The sequence below is a fragment of the Loxodonta africana genome, chromosome 5 (assembly GCF_030014295.1).
Source record: "Loxodonta africana isolate mLoxAfr1 chromosome 5, mLoxAfr1.hap2, whole genome shotgun sequence".
Taxonomy (NCBI): domain Eukaryota; kingdom Metazoa; phylum Chordata; class Mammalia; order Proboscidea; family Elephantidae; genus Loxodonta; species Loxodonta africana.
In genome coordinates, this window is record NC_087346.1 from 153,736,733 (window position 1) to 153,751,112 (window position 14,380).

The following is a 14,380-nucleotide window of genomic DNA, read 5'->3' on the forward strand; positions in this document are numbered from 1 at the left end:
CTAGGATGGACTAGGAAGAAAGGCCTGGCAATCTACTTCCAAAAATCAACCGTTAAAAACCCTATGGATCACAATGATCCAATCTTCAGCTGATCATGGAGATGGCACAGGACGGGGCATGTTTCCTTCTGTTGTGTAAGGGGTTGTCATGAGTTAGGGGCTGATTCGACAGCAGCTTAACAGCAACAGTGAAATCCAAGTGCAGCGTGGAGTTTAGTTAATGTGCACCAACGTTGGTTCCTTAGTTGTCACATATGTACCATAGCAACGTAGGATCTTAACAATAGGGGACACTGGGTGACATATATGGTCACTCTCTGGCTATCTTTGCAACTTTTCTGTAAATCTAAAACACGGACAGGGCCTATGCTGGGTAAGATGAAAAGAGGCAGCATTCACACTGTACACCCAGCACGGTTTGGACCAAACCAAAACCAAACTCACTGCCGTCGATTCGATTCCAACTCCTAGCAACCCTGTAGACACAGCAGAACTGTCCCATAGGGCTTCCAAGGCTGTAATCTTCACAGAGGCAAACTGCCATGTCTTTCTTCCACAGAGCGACTGGTGGGTTCGAACTGACAAACTGTAGGTAGGCAGCCAAGCACTTAACCACTGCACCACCAGGGCTCTGTATGGTTTTTACCAAAACCCACTTCCATCAAGCCAATTCCAACTCATAGTGGCCTATAGGAGAGAGTGGAACTGCCCATACAGTTTCCAAGGAGCAGCTGGTGGATTCAAACTGCCGGCCTTCTGGTTAGCAGCCGAGCTCTTAACAACTGCTGCACCAGGGCTTCTTATGGTTTTCACCATAAAGCAAAAATGAACAAGTAAAAATCATGCTCGTGAAAAAAATTGGAGGGGAATACACAAATACGTTAAAAAGGAACTCGTGGCAATTTTTTTTGAATTAATGGGGGAAATACACTGCTCATAGGGACCTGATCAATGTCAAAGTCTCAAAACCCCCTCCTGGGCCAACACTGATGGCCATTCACACATTTGCTCCCACGGTCAGGACGAAACTGGTTCGTGTGTGACATGCATTAAGGACCACGTGCCCTAATCGTGAACTCTAACGTTACAGCCCCAGCCCATGAAGCCTCCGGCAAAAAGTAACGCGATCACCTGGCATTTTGTTTCCACTGCTCAAAGGCTGTGGAAACAACACGAAGTCACATTTTTTTTAAATTCTGGAAAATACCCCAGTGAAATCAGAGACTTTGTTAAGAGTGGAGATTCAATCCCAGGGCTTTGAAATAATTTGACAAATGTGTGCTTCGTTCTGACGAGAAAACGAGACGGCAAGACAAGGTGACCTAGCCTGGTTGGGATGGCCTTGTGGACTGAATCGTGTCTTCCCAAAATGTGTGTTGAAATCCTGTCCTTTGTACCTGTGGCTGTAATCCTGTTTGGAAACAACCTTTTTCTTTATGTTAATTAGGCTATACTGGCAAAGGGTGGGAAACCCCGATGGCGTAGTGGTTAAGTGCTACGGCTGCTAACCAAAAAATCAGCCATTCAAATCCACCAGGCCCTCCATGGAAACCCTATGGGGAGGTTCTACTCTGTCCTATAGGGTTGCTATGAGTCGGAATCGACTCCACAGCAAGGGGGTTGGTTTTTTTGGTTTGGAGTAGGGCGAGTTCTATATTTAACCACTTCCAAGTTATAAAAAGAGCAGATGAAATCTGTCCCCAGTGTTGATGGCAGCATGTGTCACAATAGCCAAGAGGTGGAAGCAACCGAAATGTCCTCAAGAGAGCAGTGGATAAACAAAATGTGCTATGTACATACAATGGAATACTACTGAGCCATAGAGAGAAATGAAGTCCTGATACGTGTACAACATCAGTGAACCTTGAAGACATCACGCTAAGCAAAATAAGCCAGTCGCTAAAGGACAAACACGGTATGGTCTTACTTGAATGAAATAGGCAAAGTATAGCAACAAAGATGATTAGTGGTTACCAGGAGTGGGAGGGAGAGAGGAAGGAGGGGTTTTTCCTTAGGGGGCACTGAGTTTATGTTAATAAAAACCAAAACCAAACTCATTGCTATCCAGTTGATATGGATTCATGGCGACCCTGTAGGACAGAGTAGAATTGCACCATAGGGTTCCAGGGAGCGGCTGGTGGATTCGAACTGCCAACCTTTTGGTTAGCAGTCATAGCTCGCCATAGCTCTTACCCACTGCCCCATAAGGCTCCAGTTCATACTAATGGTGGTGGAATACTTTGGAAAATAATAGCAAGAACGGTTGCACAACATGTAATCAGCGTCACTGAGTTATTCGCGTAGAAATTGTTGAACTGGTGAGCATTTTGTTGTGTATATTTTCACCATAAGACAGAGAGCAGATTAGGCACAGAGACACATACACGTGGGGGAGTATTGTCCACAAGCACAGGAACACCAAGGTTTGCAACAGACACCAGAAACTAGGAGAGAGGCCCACGGAAGGAACTGACGTTGCCGAGACACTGATGTGGACTTTGAGCCTCCTGAACTGTGAGAAAATATAGGCCCTTGCGGCATTTCTGTTATAACAGCACTAGGAAACCAAGACAGGTTGGAAGAACACATGCCTAGAACTAAGAGGACCTGCACGGTGGGGCGGGACCTGCGTGGTGGGGCGGAGCCTTGCAGTGGCGTGGGGCCTGTGGGGTGGGGCGGGGCCCGTGGGGTGGGGCGGGCCTGCGTGGTGGGTGGGGCCTGGCTGTGCCCTTAACAGAATGTGTGGGTTTGGACAAGTCATGTCCCTGCTCCTAACCTCGGTTTTATCATCTGTAAAATGTCCTGAAGCAGTGGCATCAGAATCCCCTGGAGGCCTGAGACTGTGGCCCTAAGACAGACACCCTTATGACCTGGAACTAAAGCTGTTCCGGGAGACCACCTTTCAGCCAAACAATAGGCAGGCCCATAAGATAAACAATAACACCCAGGAAGAAGTGTTCCTTAGAACAGTCAATTATATGAGATCAAAAGGACAACAGTTGCCCAAAAGCAAAGACGACAAGGCAGGAAGGGGTAGAAAATCCGGACGAAAGGAAACAGGCAATCCAGGGCAGAAATGTGGAGGGTGCTGACAAACTGAGGGGAGTGAAGCCAGTGTCATGTAACGTTTTATGTACTATCTAATGGGACATGAATTTGCTCTGTGAGCTTTCACCTAAAGCACAATAAAAAATTAAAAAAAAAAAAAAAAATCCCTAAAAGTAGACTGCTAGCCTTGCTCCTAGAGTTTCTGGTTCAATAGGTCTCAGGTGGGGCCCCCAAATTTGCATTTCTAACCAGTTCCAGATGCTGCTGCTGCTTTTGGTCTGGGGCCTCACTTCAAGAAGGAACGGTCTAGAACATCTCTGGAGTTGACATTTTAAGGGGTCTGTGACAAATACAGTGGCTCCATAGTTCAGTGGTTAGAGCGCTGGTCCTATAAACCAGGGGTTGCAAGTTCAGAATCTCACTGGAGCCTTACAGGGAACTTTAGAGCCCTGGTGGTGCAGTGGTTAAGAGCTTGGCTGTTAACCAAAAGGTCAGCAGTTCAAATCCACCAGCTCCTCCTTGGAAACCCAACGAGACAGTTCTACTCTGTCCTATAGGGTTGCTATGAGTCGGAATTGACTTGATGGCAATGGGTTGTTTGTTTTTTTTTTTTTTTTTTTTGGTTTGTGATAAATACTTCACATAACTTCTGACATTCTTGAAATCCTTCCTCCCATCACTCATCCATCCCTCCACTCACAGATTCTTTCATCCATTTATTTCTACAACAAATATTTTGGGGACTCCTAGTATGCATGAGACTTTGTGCCAGGGGCTCAAAGATGAACAAACAAGATTGGTAGAGAAAAAAATATACACAAGCATAACATTGCATAAGTTGGGGTGTGCACAAAACATAGAGGAATGCACTGGCACCAGACTTCTCATCCGCAGCATGGGAAATCAGAAAAGAGTAGAAGAATAGTTACAGTCCACTGTGAGACCAGTAAGGCAGCCCAAGAATGCTATTCCCAGCTAAGATGTCACTCATTTGTCAGGACAAAAGACAGAACCATATCTGAAGATAGGCCAAATGTAATTTATTATTGAGCACCAACTATGGGTCAGGAACTATCCCAGGAACTGAGGATATAAAGGTCAATAAAATATCTTTTCTTGGGGAGTTTAATGTTCTAGCAGGGAAGACAGGAAAAAAAAAAAATAATAATAAACATATAAGAAATATCAGGAAGTGATAAACACCACAAAGAAAAGTTAAGCAGGGAAGGGGGTTGAGGTTGATGGTTGGTAGTCAGGCAAGGACTCTTCCAAGGAAGTGACAGGTGAACAGAGAACAGAAGGATGAGGAAAAATATCATCTATATAACCCATCTGAGAATATCTGACTAAGGGCTTTAACCAAACAACCAGTGAAATGGAAGAGTCTTCAAAACTGGCGAAGACGAAGAGGAGAGGAAACAACAGTAAGTAGTTAACTTTGCAACTTTACAAAAGATTGGAGGGGTGGATGAGTATATAATGGATGGGTAGATGGATGGATGGGTGGGTGGATGAGTTGATGGAAAGATGAGCAGATGAATGGGTGGGTGAGTGGATGGTGGATGGACGGGTGGATGGATGGATGGATGGATGGATGGATGGATGGATGGATGGATGGGTGGGTGGATGGATGGGTGGGTGGTGTGGGTGGACGGACGGACGGATGGACGGATGGATGGATAGATGGGTGGATAAGCTGATGGGAAGAGGAGTGGATGAGTGGATGGATGGATGAGTGGGGGGATGGGGGGATGGGGGGTGGGGGATGGGTGGATGGGCGGGTGGGTGGATGGGTTGATGGGTGGATGGATGGACTGATGGGAATATGAGTGGGTAGATGGATGGATGGGTGAGTGGGTGGGAGGATGAATTGATGGGAAGATGAGTGGATGAATGGGTGGATGGATAGGTGGATAGGTGGATGGATGGATGAATGAATGGGTGAGTGGATGAGTTGATGGGAAGATGAGTGGATGAGCAGGTGAATGGATGGATGAGTGGTTGGATGAATCGTTCAAGTAGATAATGCGTTGTTTAAAAAAACTGTACAAAAACCTGAACTCATAAAAGAAATAAATTTGGGAATGATTACTCACACAAAAAGAATTGCTGTCAGTACTGGGGATATCAGCACAGCTTGTACACAGCAAGGTCATGGAAGCTCCATAGATACATCCAGACTCCCTGAGGGACCAAATTGCTGGGCTGAGGGCTGTGGGGACCATGTTCTACATTCTACTGTGATGAGTACCGTCTGGGTTCTTAAAAGCTTGTGAGAAGCCATCTAGAATACTCCATTGGTCTCACCCCTTCAGGAGCAAGGAAGAATGAATAAAACTAAAGATACAAGGGAAAGATTGGTCCAAAGGACAAATAGACCACATCTACCAAGACCTCCACTAGACTGAGTCCAATACAACTAGATGGTGCCTGGCTACCACCACTGACTGCTCTAACAGGGATCACAATAGAGGGTCCCAGACAGAGCTGGAGAAAAATATAAAACAAAATGCTAACTCAAAAAGAAAGATCAGACTTGCTGGCCTGACAGAGACTGAAGAAACCCTGAGAGTATGACCCTCGGACACCCTATTAGCTCAGTAATGAAGTCACCCCTGAAGTTCACCTTTCAGCCAAAGATTGGACAGGCCCATAAAACAAAACGAGACTAAAGGGGTACACCAACCCAGGGGCAAGGATGAGAAGCAGGAGGGGACAGGAAAGCTGGTAATAGGGAACCCAAGGTCAAGAAGGGAGACCGTTGACATGTTGTGGGGTTGTTAACCAATGTCATAAAACAATGTATGCACTAATTGTTTAATGCGAAACTAGTTTGTTCTGTAAAACTTCATCTAAAGTACAATAAAAATAAGGAAAAACCAAGAAGAATTGCTTTGACAATTAATGGGACAATGCTTGTACAGTCCCTAGCATTCTGAACACACTCAGCAAAAAAAGCTATTATTCTAATGATCGTCATTCCCACAACCTTGTGTTAATGACCCTTCTCTGGGTTTGAAAAGGGACAGAAAGAATCAAGGAAAAAAAATACCTTTACCATTTCAATCTTTTAAAAGAATAGAAACCAGATTCTGGTAATTAGTGACGTGAAACCGCTAATTCATTGAGAGTTCTCACGTCACTGTACACACTGGGCAGGTATGAGATAACCCAGGCTACTGTCACTGCTTGTGGATTAAATCTGTCCCTTTATTTAGGAAAAAAAAACTAAACTCAAACCCATTGCCACTGAGTCAATTCCAACTCATGGCAGCCCCATATGTTGCAGAGTAGAACTGCTCCGTAGGGTTTTCTTGGCTGTAATCTTTACAGAAACAGATGGCCAGGGTTTTCTTCCATGCTGCCACTGAATGAGTTCAAACCACCAACCTTTAGGTTAGCTCTCAAGTGCAAACCATTTGTTGCCAGGAACCTTTGGCAAAAGAGATGGATTAGCAATCCACCATTACCACAAAATTTCCAAGAACGTCCCTATTTTTGTATCTGAGAGCCAGCCTTCACTTTCTCACACCCAGCAGGTAGAAGAGAATATTCCCTCTTCACAGAGATGCCTCACTGCTCAGACCACGATCCAAAAACTTCCTCTGGAAAAACTCAGCACCCGGAAGTCCACAGGCTGGCTCTTTGCAGAGTACCAGGCTTCAAAGACTCTGTCCTTAGGGCTAGCGCCGAGCGAGCTGGGATCCTGAGTCAAACCTGTCTTTCCAGCTCTGGTTCCTGGGGATCCTCACTCCCACCTGTGGCTGAAGCCTCTCCCCCTTGGCACAGGCTCCCTGAAGTTCTTTCAAGATCATTAGCTTCCCGGTTCTTTGATGAACCAAAGCAAGCAACGGTGCTCTGCAAACTCCTTGACTTGGCATCTCCAAGCCCTCTTCCCCATCCCAGAGGCAGGCTGGGATTCTTACTTTACCGATGAGGAAGCCGGGACTCAGAAAGATGACAAGATGAATAAGCTAAAGAGGTGAACGGGCTATTTCTCATTGATTCCCAGGGTTCTGTTCCAACTCTTTTAAAAGACTGAACTGGTAATGGTAGTTTTTTCCTTGCTTCTGCCCTTTCTCAACCCTGAATGAAGTGTTATTACCACAAAGTTACAGGAATGATGACAATAAGAACAATAGCGGCATTTATTGAGTTCGTTCAGAATGCTGAAACACGCAGCCACGCCTTCGTGGGCCAGCACCATTGCCAGTACTCACATTGCCTCACTTGAATGGTTTTGTTCTTATGGGGGCAATTTACTGAGCATCTAAACCACCAACAGAAGTCCCTGGGTGGCAAAGCAGTTAACACACTCTGCTGCTAACTCAAAAGGCAGAGGTCCAAGTTCGCCCAGGGGCACCTCAGAAAAAGGCCTGGCGCTGTACTGCCAAAAAGTCAGCCATTGAAAATCCTGTGAAGCACAGCTCTACTCTGGAGTCACCATGAGTTGAATTGGACTTGACTGCAACTGGTTTACTGGTAAACCACCACCATTTATTGAATACCTACTATATTTTCCTCCTCTCTTTCTCTCTCGCTTCATTTATTCTATCTCTACTTGAGTGTCTAATGTTGTTGTTGTTATTGTTAGGTGCTGTCGAGTCTGTTCCAAGTCACACCAACCCCATGTATTGCAAAACAAAATGCTACCCCATCCTATACCATCGTCACAATAATTGTTATGCTTGAGCCCATTGTTGCAACCACTGTGTCAGTCCATCTCATTGAGGGTCTTCCTCTTTTACACTGACCCTCTACTTTACCCAGCATGATGTCCTTCTCCAGAGACTGGTCCCTCCTGATAACACGTCCAAAGTACATGAGAGGAAGTTTCGCCATCCTTGCTTCTAAGGAACATTCTGGCTATACTACTTCTAATAGACATCTCAAATTAACATGTCCACAAGGGAAATCTTGGTTCTGCATCCCTGCCCCTACCCCTCCTTCTTCTTCTCAGTCTTGGGAAATGGCACCACCATGCTCCCAGAGACTCAGGGCCCAATCCCAGGAGTCCTCCAGGATTCCACACTTTCTCTCATGTCCCCCGTCTAATCCATCCAATGCATCCTGTCCACTTCTCATTGCACCCACCCCTACACCGTGGTCCGAGCCCCCATCATATCCCCACTCCTCAGGGGTCTCCCTGCCTCCACTCTTATCCTCCTCCCTACCTTTTCAATGCACATTAGGTTATGTCTCTCCCTGATCAGAATCCTCCAATGGCTTTACACCACCCTAGACTGCAAGCCGACTCCAGACAGTGGCCTACAAGACCCTATGTCATCTGCCCCCTTCCTCGACCCATCCTCTTACTATTAAATCTCAGGTCTTCGGCATCCAAACGTTCTTCTTACTCCTTCAACGCACCAAACTCAGTCCTGCCTCAGGTCTTTGCACGTGCTGTTCCCTCTGCCTGGGCTGAACGTCCTCCAGATCTTTGCAGGACCAGTTCCTTCTTGGCATTTGAACCTCTGCTCAGAAGTGACCTGCATGGTTCTTCAAAATGTTGACTGTAGAACTACCATATGACCCTGCAACCCCAATCCTAGGTATACATCCAGAAGAAGTGAGGGCAGGAATGGAAACAGAATCCCGTACACCAGTGCTCATTGTTGCCCTTCTCACAATAGCCAAAAGGTGGAAACAACTGAAATGTCCGTCAGTGGATGAACGGATAAACAAAGTGCGGAACATACACGCAACGGGATATCACTCAGCTGTAATGAGAAATGAAGCCCTCCTGCATGCCACACATGGAAGAACCTTGAAAACTTACATTAAGTGAATTAAGTCAGTTGCAAAAGGACTAATACATGTGATCTCACTTATATGAAATAAGCAAATATCTAGAAATCAAAGATTATGACTGGTAACCAACAATTCTAGCATATTCCGATGTCTTGGTGTTACGGATTGAATTGTGTCCCCCCAAAATTTATGTTAAAGTCCTAACTCCTGGTACCTGAGAATGTGACCTTGTTTGGAAAGCGGGTCTTCGAAGTCATTATCAGTTAAGTTAAAACAAGGCCATACTAGAGTAGAGTGAATCCTAAATCTAAGGCTGGTGTCCTTATCAAAGAGAAGAGTAGAGTGAATCCTAAATCTAAGGCTGGTGTCCTTATCAAAGAGAAGAGGTACGGAGGGGAAACAGCCACACGTCAATGGAATTAGGCTGCAGCTATAAGTCAAGGAATGCCTGGGACTCCCAGAAGCTGGAAGAGACAAGATAAAGATCTTCCCCTAGAGCCTTCAGAGAGAACATGGCACAGCCAACAGCCTGAATTCAGACTATACTAGCCCCTAAAACTTTAAATCAATACATTTCTGTTATTTAAAGCCACCTACTTTGGTTTTTTTTTTTTTACTTTGGGGAATTTCATTACATCCACCCCAGGAAGCTAAGACACTTGGCAGATCCAGGCACCTAGCTCCGACTTTCCTCCACTCTCTTCACTCGGTCATTCACCCCCAACCTTCTGGAAGGCCTTTTATGTGCCATGCCTCATGCGGGGCAGTAGGGAGGCCAGATCTGGTCTTGGCCACCAAGACGCCCACAGTGTCTCCCATTCAGGAGACAGGAAATGGCATCAGTGTGAGAGGGGGCTGTGACAGATGGAATTCAGAAGCTGTAGGAGCCCAGAGAATGAGCAACTGGTGCAGTGTGGGGTTATGGAGTGAAAGGAAGGGAAGGAGAGAGAGGCAGGAAGGAAGGGGAAGAGGGAAGAGAGGGAGAAAGGACATGGGAAGGGAAGAAGAGAAGATGTGAGAGAAAGGGAGGGGGAGACAGGAAGAGGAGAGAGAAAAGGAAGAGGGGCAAAGGGAGGGGGAGAGAAGGAGGAAGGGAAGGAAAGAAAGAGGGGGACCAATGGGGAAGGAAGAAGGAAGGTAGAGGAAAGGAGGGAAGGGAAGAAAGGAAAAAGGGAAAGATGGAGGAAGAAAAGAAGGGAAGAATGGGAAGAAAAAGAAAGGATTCTTCCACTACCGCAAAGCATAAGCAAAAACCTGCATTGCGTGTAATATTTTTTAGCCTGTGTAAATCAATGTCCTCAAAATAACATTTCACGCCCATCTTTTGTTTGCTGTTCGTTTGTTTTATACAGCCCTAGATTCACTGCCCTCTTGATCTATGTACAGGTTTCTCATGAATGGGATACTTCGTGGTTTAAAGTCAGGAAAGGTGTGCGTCAGGGTTGTATCCTTTCACCATACCTATTCGATCTGTATGCTGAGCAAATAATCCAAGAAGCTGGACTATATGAAGAAGAATGGGGCATCAGGATTGGTGGAAGACTCTTTAACAACCTGTGTTATGCAGATGCCACAACCTTGCTTGCTGAAAGTGAAGAGGACTTGAAGCACTTACTGAAGAGGATCAAAGACCACAGCCTTCAGTATGGATTACACCTCAACATAAAGAAAATAAAAATCCTCACAACTGGACCAATAAGCAACATCATGATAAACGGACAAAAGATTGAAGTAGGACTTCATTTCACTTGGATCCACAATCAACACCCATGGAAGCAGCAGTCAAGAAATCAAGACTCATTGCATTGGGCAAATCTGCTGCAAAAGACCTCTTTAACATGTTAAAAAGCAAAGATGTCACCTTGAAGACTAAGGTGCGCCTGATCCCAGCCATGGTATTTTCAATCGCCTCTTATGCATGCAGAAGCTGGACAATGAATAAGGAAGACCAAAGAAGAATCGATGGCTTTGAATTATGGTGTTGGCAAAGAATATTGAATATACCAAGGACTGTCAGAAGAAAGAACAAATCTGTCTTGGAAGAAGTACAGCCAGAATGCTCCTTAGAAGCAAGGATGGTGAGACTACATCTCACATACTTTGGACATGTTGTCAGGAAGGATCAATCCCTGGAGAAGGACATCACGCTTGGTAAAGTAGAGGGTCAGCACAGAAGAGGAAGACCCTCAACAGGATGGACTGACAACTCAGTGGCTGCAATGGTGGGCTCAAATGTGACAACGATTGTGAGGATGGTGCAGGACCAAGCAGTGTTTCACTCTTCGTACACAGGGTCGCTGTGAGTTGGAGCCGACTTGATGGCACCTAACAACAACAGATTCACTGCCATTCACAGAGTCACAAAACCATGCTAAAAAAAAAAAACAAAAAAAAACACCCATTGCCATTGAGTTGATTCCGACTCATAGCAGCTCTATACCATAAATCTTCCTAAAACAACCATGCTCAGACCTGGAATCTGGGCCACCTTGGAGTTGGTTCTAATTGTCCCAGAGGCAAGATGACCTAGACACAGTCCCTAAGCCTAAGGAAGCTAGAGTCTGATTCGAACAAGAAGGCTCCTATCCAGATAGTCATACACGTGGCAGAAATTGAGAAGGACCAGAGAGCTGCCATGGTGGCCCACTGGAGGGACCAGTCATTCCAGCAGGCACGTGGAGAAGGTGGCGTCTGGGCCAGACCTCTGAAGGGGCAAGGGGAAGAAGGACCAATGTGCATGGACACTCCCCACGCTCTCACACCCCCCACACTCTCCCACACCCCCATCCCACTGGCTGTCATCAAATCCTATCAAGCTGACACTAGGGTTCAGGAGGATGAAGTAACTTGCCGAGGTCATGCAAGGAAAGCGAAGATGTACATTCACTCTAAGATTTAACTTCAGGTCTAGCATGCAAACTCGAGGGCAGATGTGTAATGCGTCTGGTGTGAAATGCACCGAGCCCCCACAGGAAGGTTTCCCAGACAGTTGCTTTCTTCCAAGCTGGGCTTCCCACTGCCTCCTCCCTTTGACCTGCTTCAGGTCTGTCTCCCTTGCGAGAGTGGAGGAGGAGGGGAGGGTTCTTATCTTGACAATCTTTCGATCAATGTGTGTGAGTATCCAGCAAGTGCTAACACCCCCACAGCCCCAGCATGCATTCACTCATTCATTACTTCATTCATTCTACCTGCATTCCATTAGCACCTACTCTATGCCAGACCCTCTGGTGGCTTTGGACTAAAAGATGCAATATGACCCCAGTGTCACAGAGCTCCCCCAGGGTGGTGAAAAACAAGGGCTCAATGAGGGGTGTGGTCAGCAGCACAACGGGCATGGTGGGGAAAGACTTCACTGGGAGGCAATGGGGAGGGGATTGGGAAAATGGAAAGGCATTCCAGGAAGAGGGAACAGCATATGCAAAGACATGAAGGCATGAAATACTGCGATGGGAAATGAAAGCCTTTGATAGAATGATTGGAGCATGGAGTGGGGACAAAAGTGGGGATAAAACCAAAGAGGCCAGCTGGGGCCAGCTTGGGCGAGATCTTAGCAGGCCTTGAATGCCAGGATGCTGAGTGCTGCTTTCATCGTGGGGTCAGTGGTGCCACTGCAAGACTTTAAGCAGGTGAAAGTTGTGAACAGGTTTATGTATCTGTAGTTCTAATGGAGGAGTCCCTGGGTGGTGCGAAAACAATTAAGGTCAACTACCAGCCTGGTAGTGTAGTGGTTAAGTGCACAGCTGCTAATCAAAAGGTCAGCAGTCCCAATCCACCAGACGCTCCTTGGAAACTGTATGGGGCAGCTCTACTCCGTCCTATAGGGTTGCTATGAGTTGGAATCTACTCGATGGCAACGGGTTTGGTTTTTTGGTTTACTGGCCAAAAGGTGGGCAATTCGAACCCACCCAGAGGCATCTTGGAAGACAGGTCTGGCTACCTGCCTCTGAAAGGTCACAGCGTTGAAAATCCGTGCAGCAGTTCTACTCTGCAAACATGGGGTGGCCACGAGTTGGAATCCACCTTACAGCAACTAACGGTGCTAATGGTGGAATGTAACACAGAGACAGGAGGCTACTGCAAGGACCCACAGAGGGGTGGGGGGGGCAGTTAGAGGGGGCGCTTGCTCCCAGGCCCAAATCCAAGGAGGCCCCAGAGGAGGCACGAAATGACATCCCGAGAAGCCACAAACATGAAGGCGCCTACCTGAGGCAGCCAGAGAACAGGGATGTCTGCTGACATGTCGCCGCTATCAACCTCTGTTCCTCTTGAAATTGGAGGTGGGGGCGCAATTTAGAGATTGTCCCTGGGCGGTCATTACTCTCGCTAAGCCTCTGATGACGCAGGCAGTGCCTTACACAGAGTAACAGAGCTTAATAAAGAAAGAGAAAGAGAGAAGGAAGGGCAGGAGGGGAAATCAGAAAAGGAGGCCGGAGGCAGAAAAAACTGCCCCGAAGTCAAAGGAGGAAAGGGCGCAGAGCTACCGCAGGATCGTTGCAGCGAGCGGGCGAGCGAGCCAGCGAAGTCGGTGCGCTCGCCTGGGACTCACCGCGGAGCCAGCGCGTGCCAGCTTGCGTGTCCTTGAGGCGGATGAGGCGGCGTTGCGCGGCGCTGCGGCCCACGTACCAGAGCATCCAGACCAGCTGCAGCAGCATCAGCGCCGTGAGCACGCAGAGCAGGGCGAGCTTGCCCACGCCCTTGGCGTGCACGGCCCAGGCCAGCAGCAGCAGCAGCCCCGCCACGAACACGTTCAGCCCGTACTGGCTGCTCAGCGCCTCGGCCAGCTTCTGCGGGACGCTGGCCCGGGAGGAGCCCCGTCGGGGACCCGGGGACCCTGAGGACTCCCCTGGCCCCGACAGCCCCTGCTCCGGGGCGCTCGCCACCGGCCCCCGGCCCTCGGGCATCTTCAGAGCGGGACCCTAGGCGCGTCCGGTGGTGGCTGCGCCCTCTGCTGTTCCTGGCACCTGTCCCAGCCCCGATGTCCTCTGACAACCAGCCCCACTCTGCCCACCCCCAACGCCTGCACCCCCTGTCCGCCCCTTCCCCCTTTGCCGACGTCCCCCACCCTGGTGACTCAGCTGACCCCAGTTGACCCGGCTTCTAAGCGCCCCCCGACGCCCACCTCTATCCACTGGTTCTCCCGCGCCCGGACTGCCCCCGCCCACGCGGAGACCCACGCCGGCCGGTCAGCTCAGGATCCCACCCGCAGCCCGGATACCGAGGCAGCGCTGCCCGCCACCTGCCCGCCCTCAGCGCCCCTGTCCCCGCCCGACTGCTCTGCCTGCTCAGGGACCGCCCGCGGCCCGAACCTCACCCTCGGCCCGCCCCCGCCACCCTGCAAGGCAGAGGGGCCTCCCGCCACCTCCCGGCTCCCGGAAGAGTAACGAGGGTCGCCTCCACCAGCCCGAGAGGGGGACGCAGGGGCGGGGTGCAGGGTCCTTGGGGCGGGGCTCTCCCCAACGTCTGCGGCGGGGTCTTCGGGTCCCAGTGCTTCTGTCCTGATCCTCGCGCGTCCGTCCCCCCGCCTGCCTGCCTGCCTCTTGTCTATCTGTCCCCTACCTGTCTGTCCATGGGTTTGTCTGTC

General features: G+C 48.5%; 1 protein-coding gene across 1 annotated transcript in view; it reads right to left on the reverse strand.

Moving 5' to 3' along the window:
* OTOP1 (otopetrin 1) overlaps positions 1 to 13,700 on the reverse strand; it is a 33,235-nt gene extending 19,535 nt beyond the window's left edge. The window contains exon 1 of the mRNA XM_064286324.1: positions 13,346 to 13,700. Coding sequence (XP_064142394.1) covers positions 13,346 to 13,700 — 355 coding nt within the window. The remainder of the gene's footprint in view (positions 1 to 13,345) is intronic.
* Between the last annotated feature and the right edge of the window lie 680 nt (positions 13,701 to 14,380).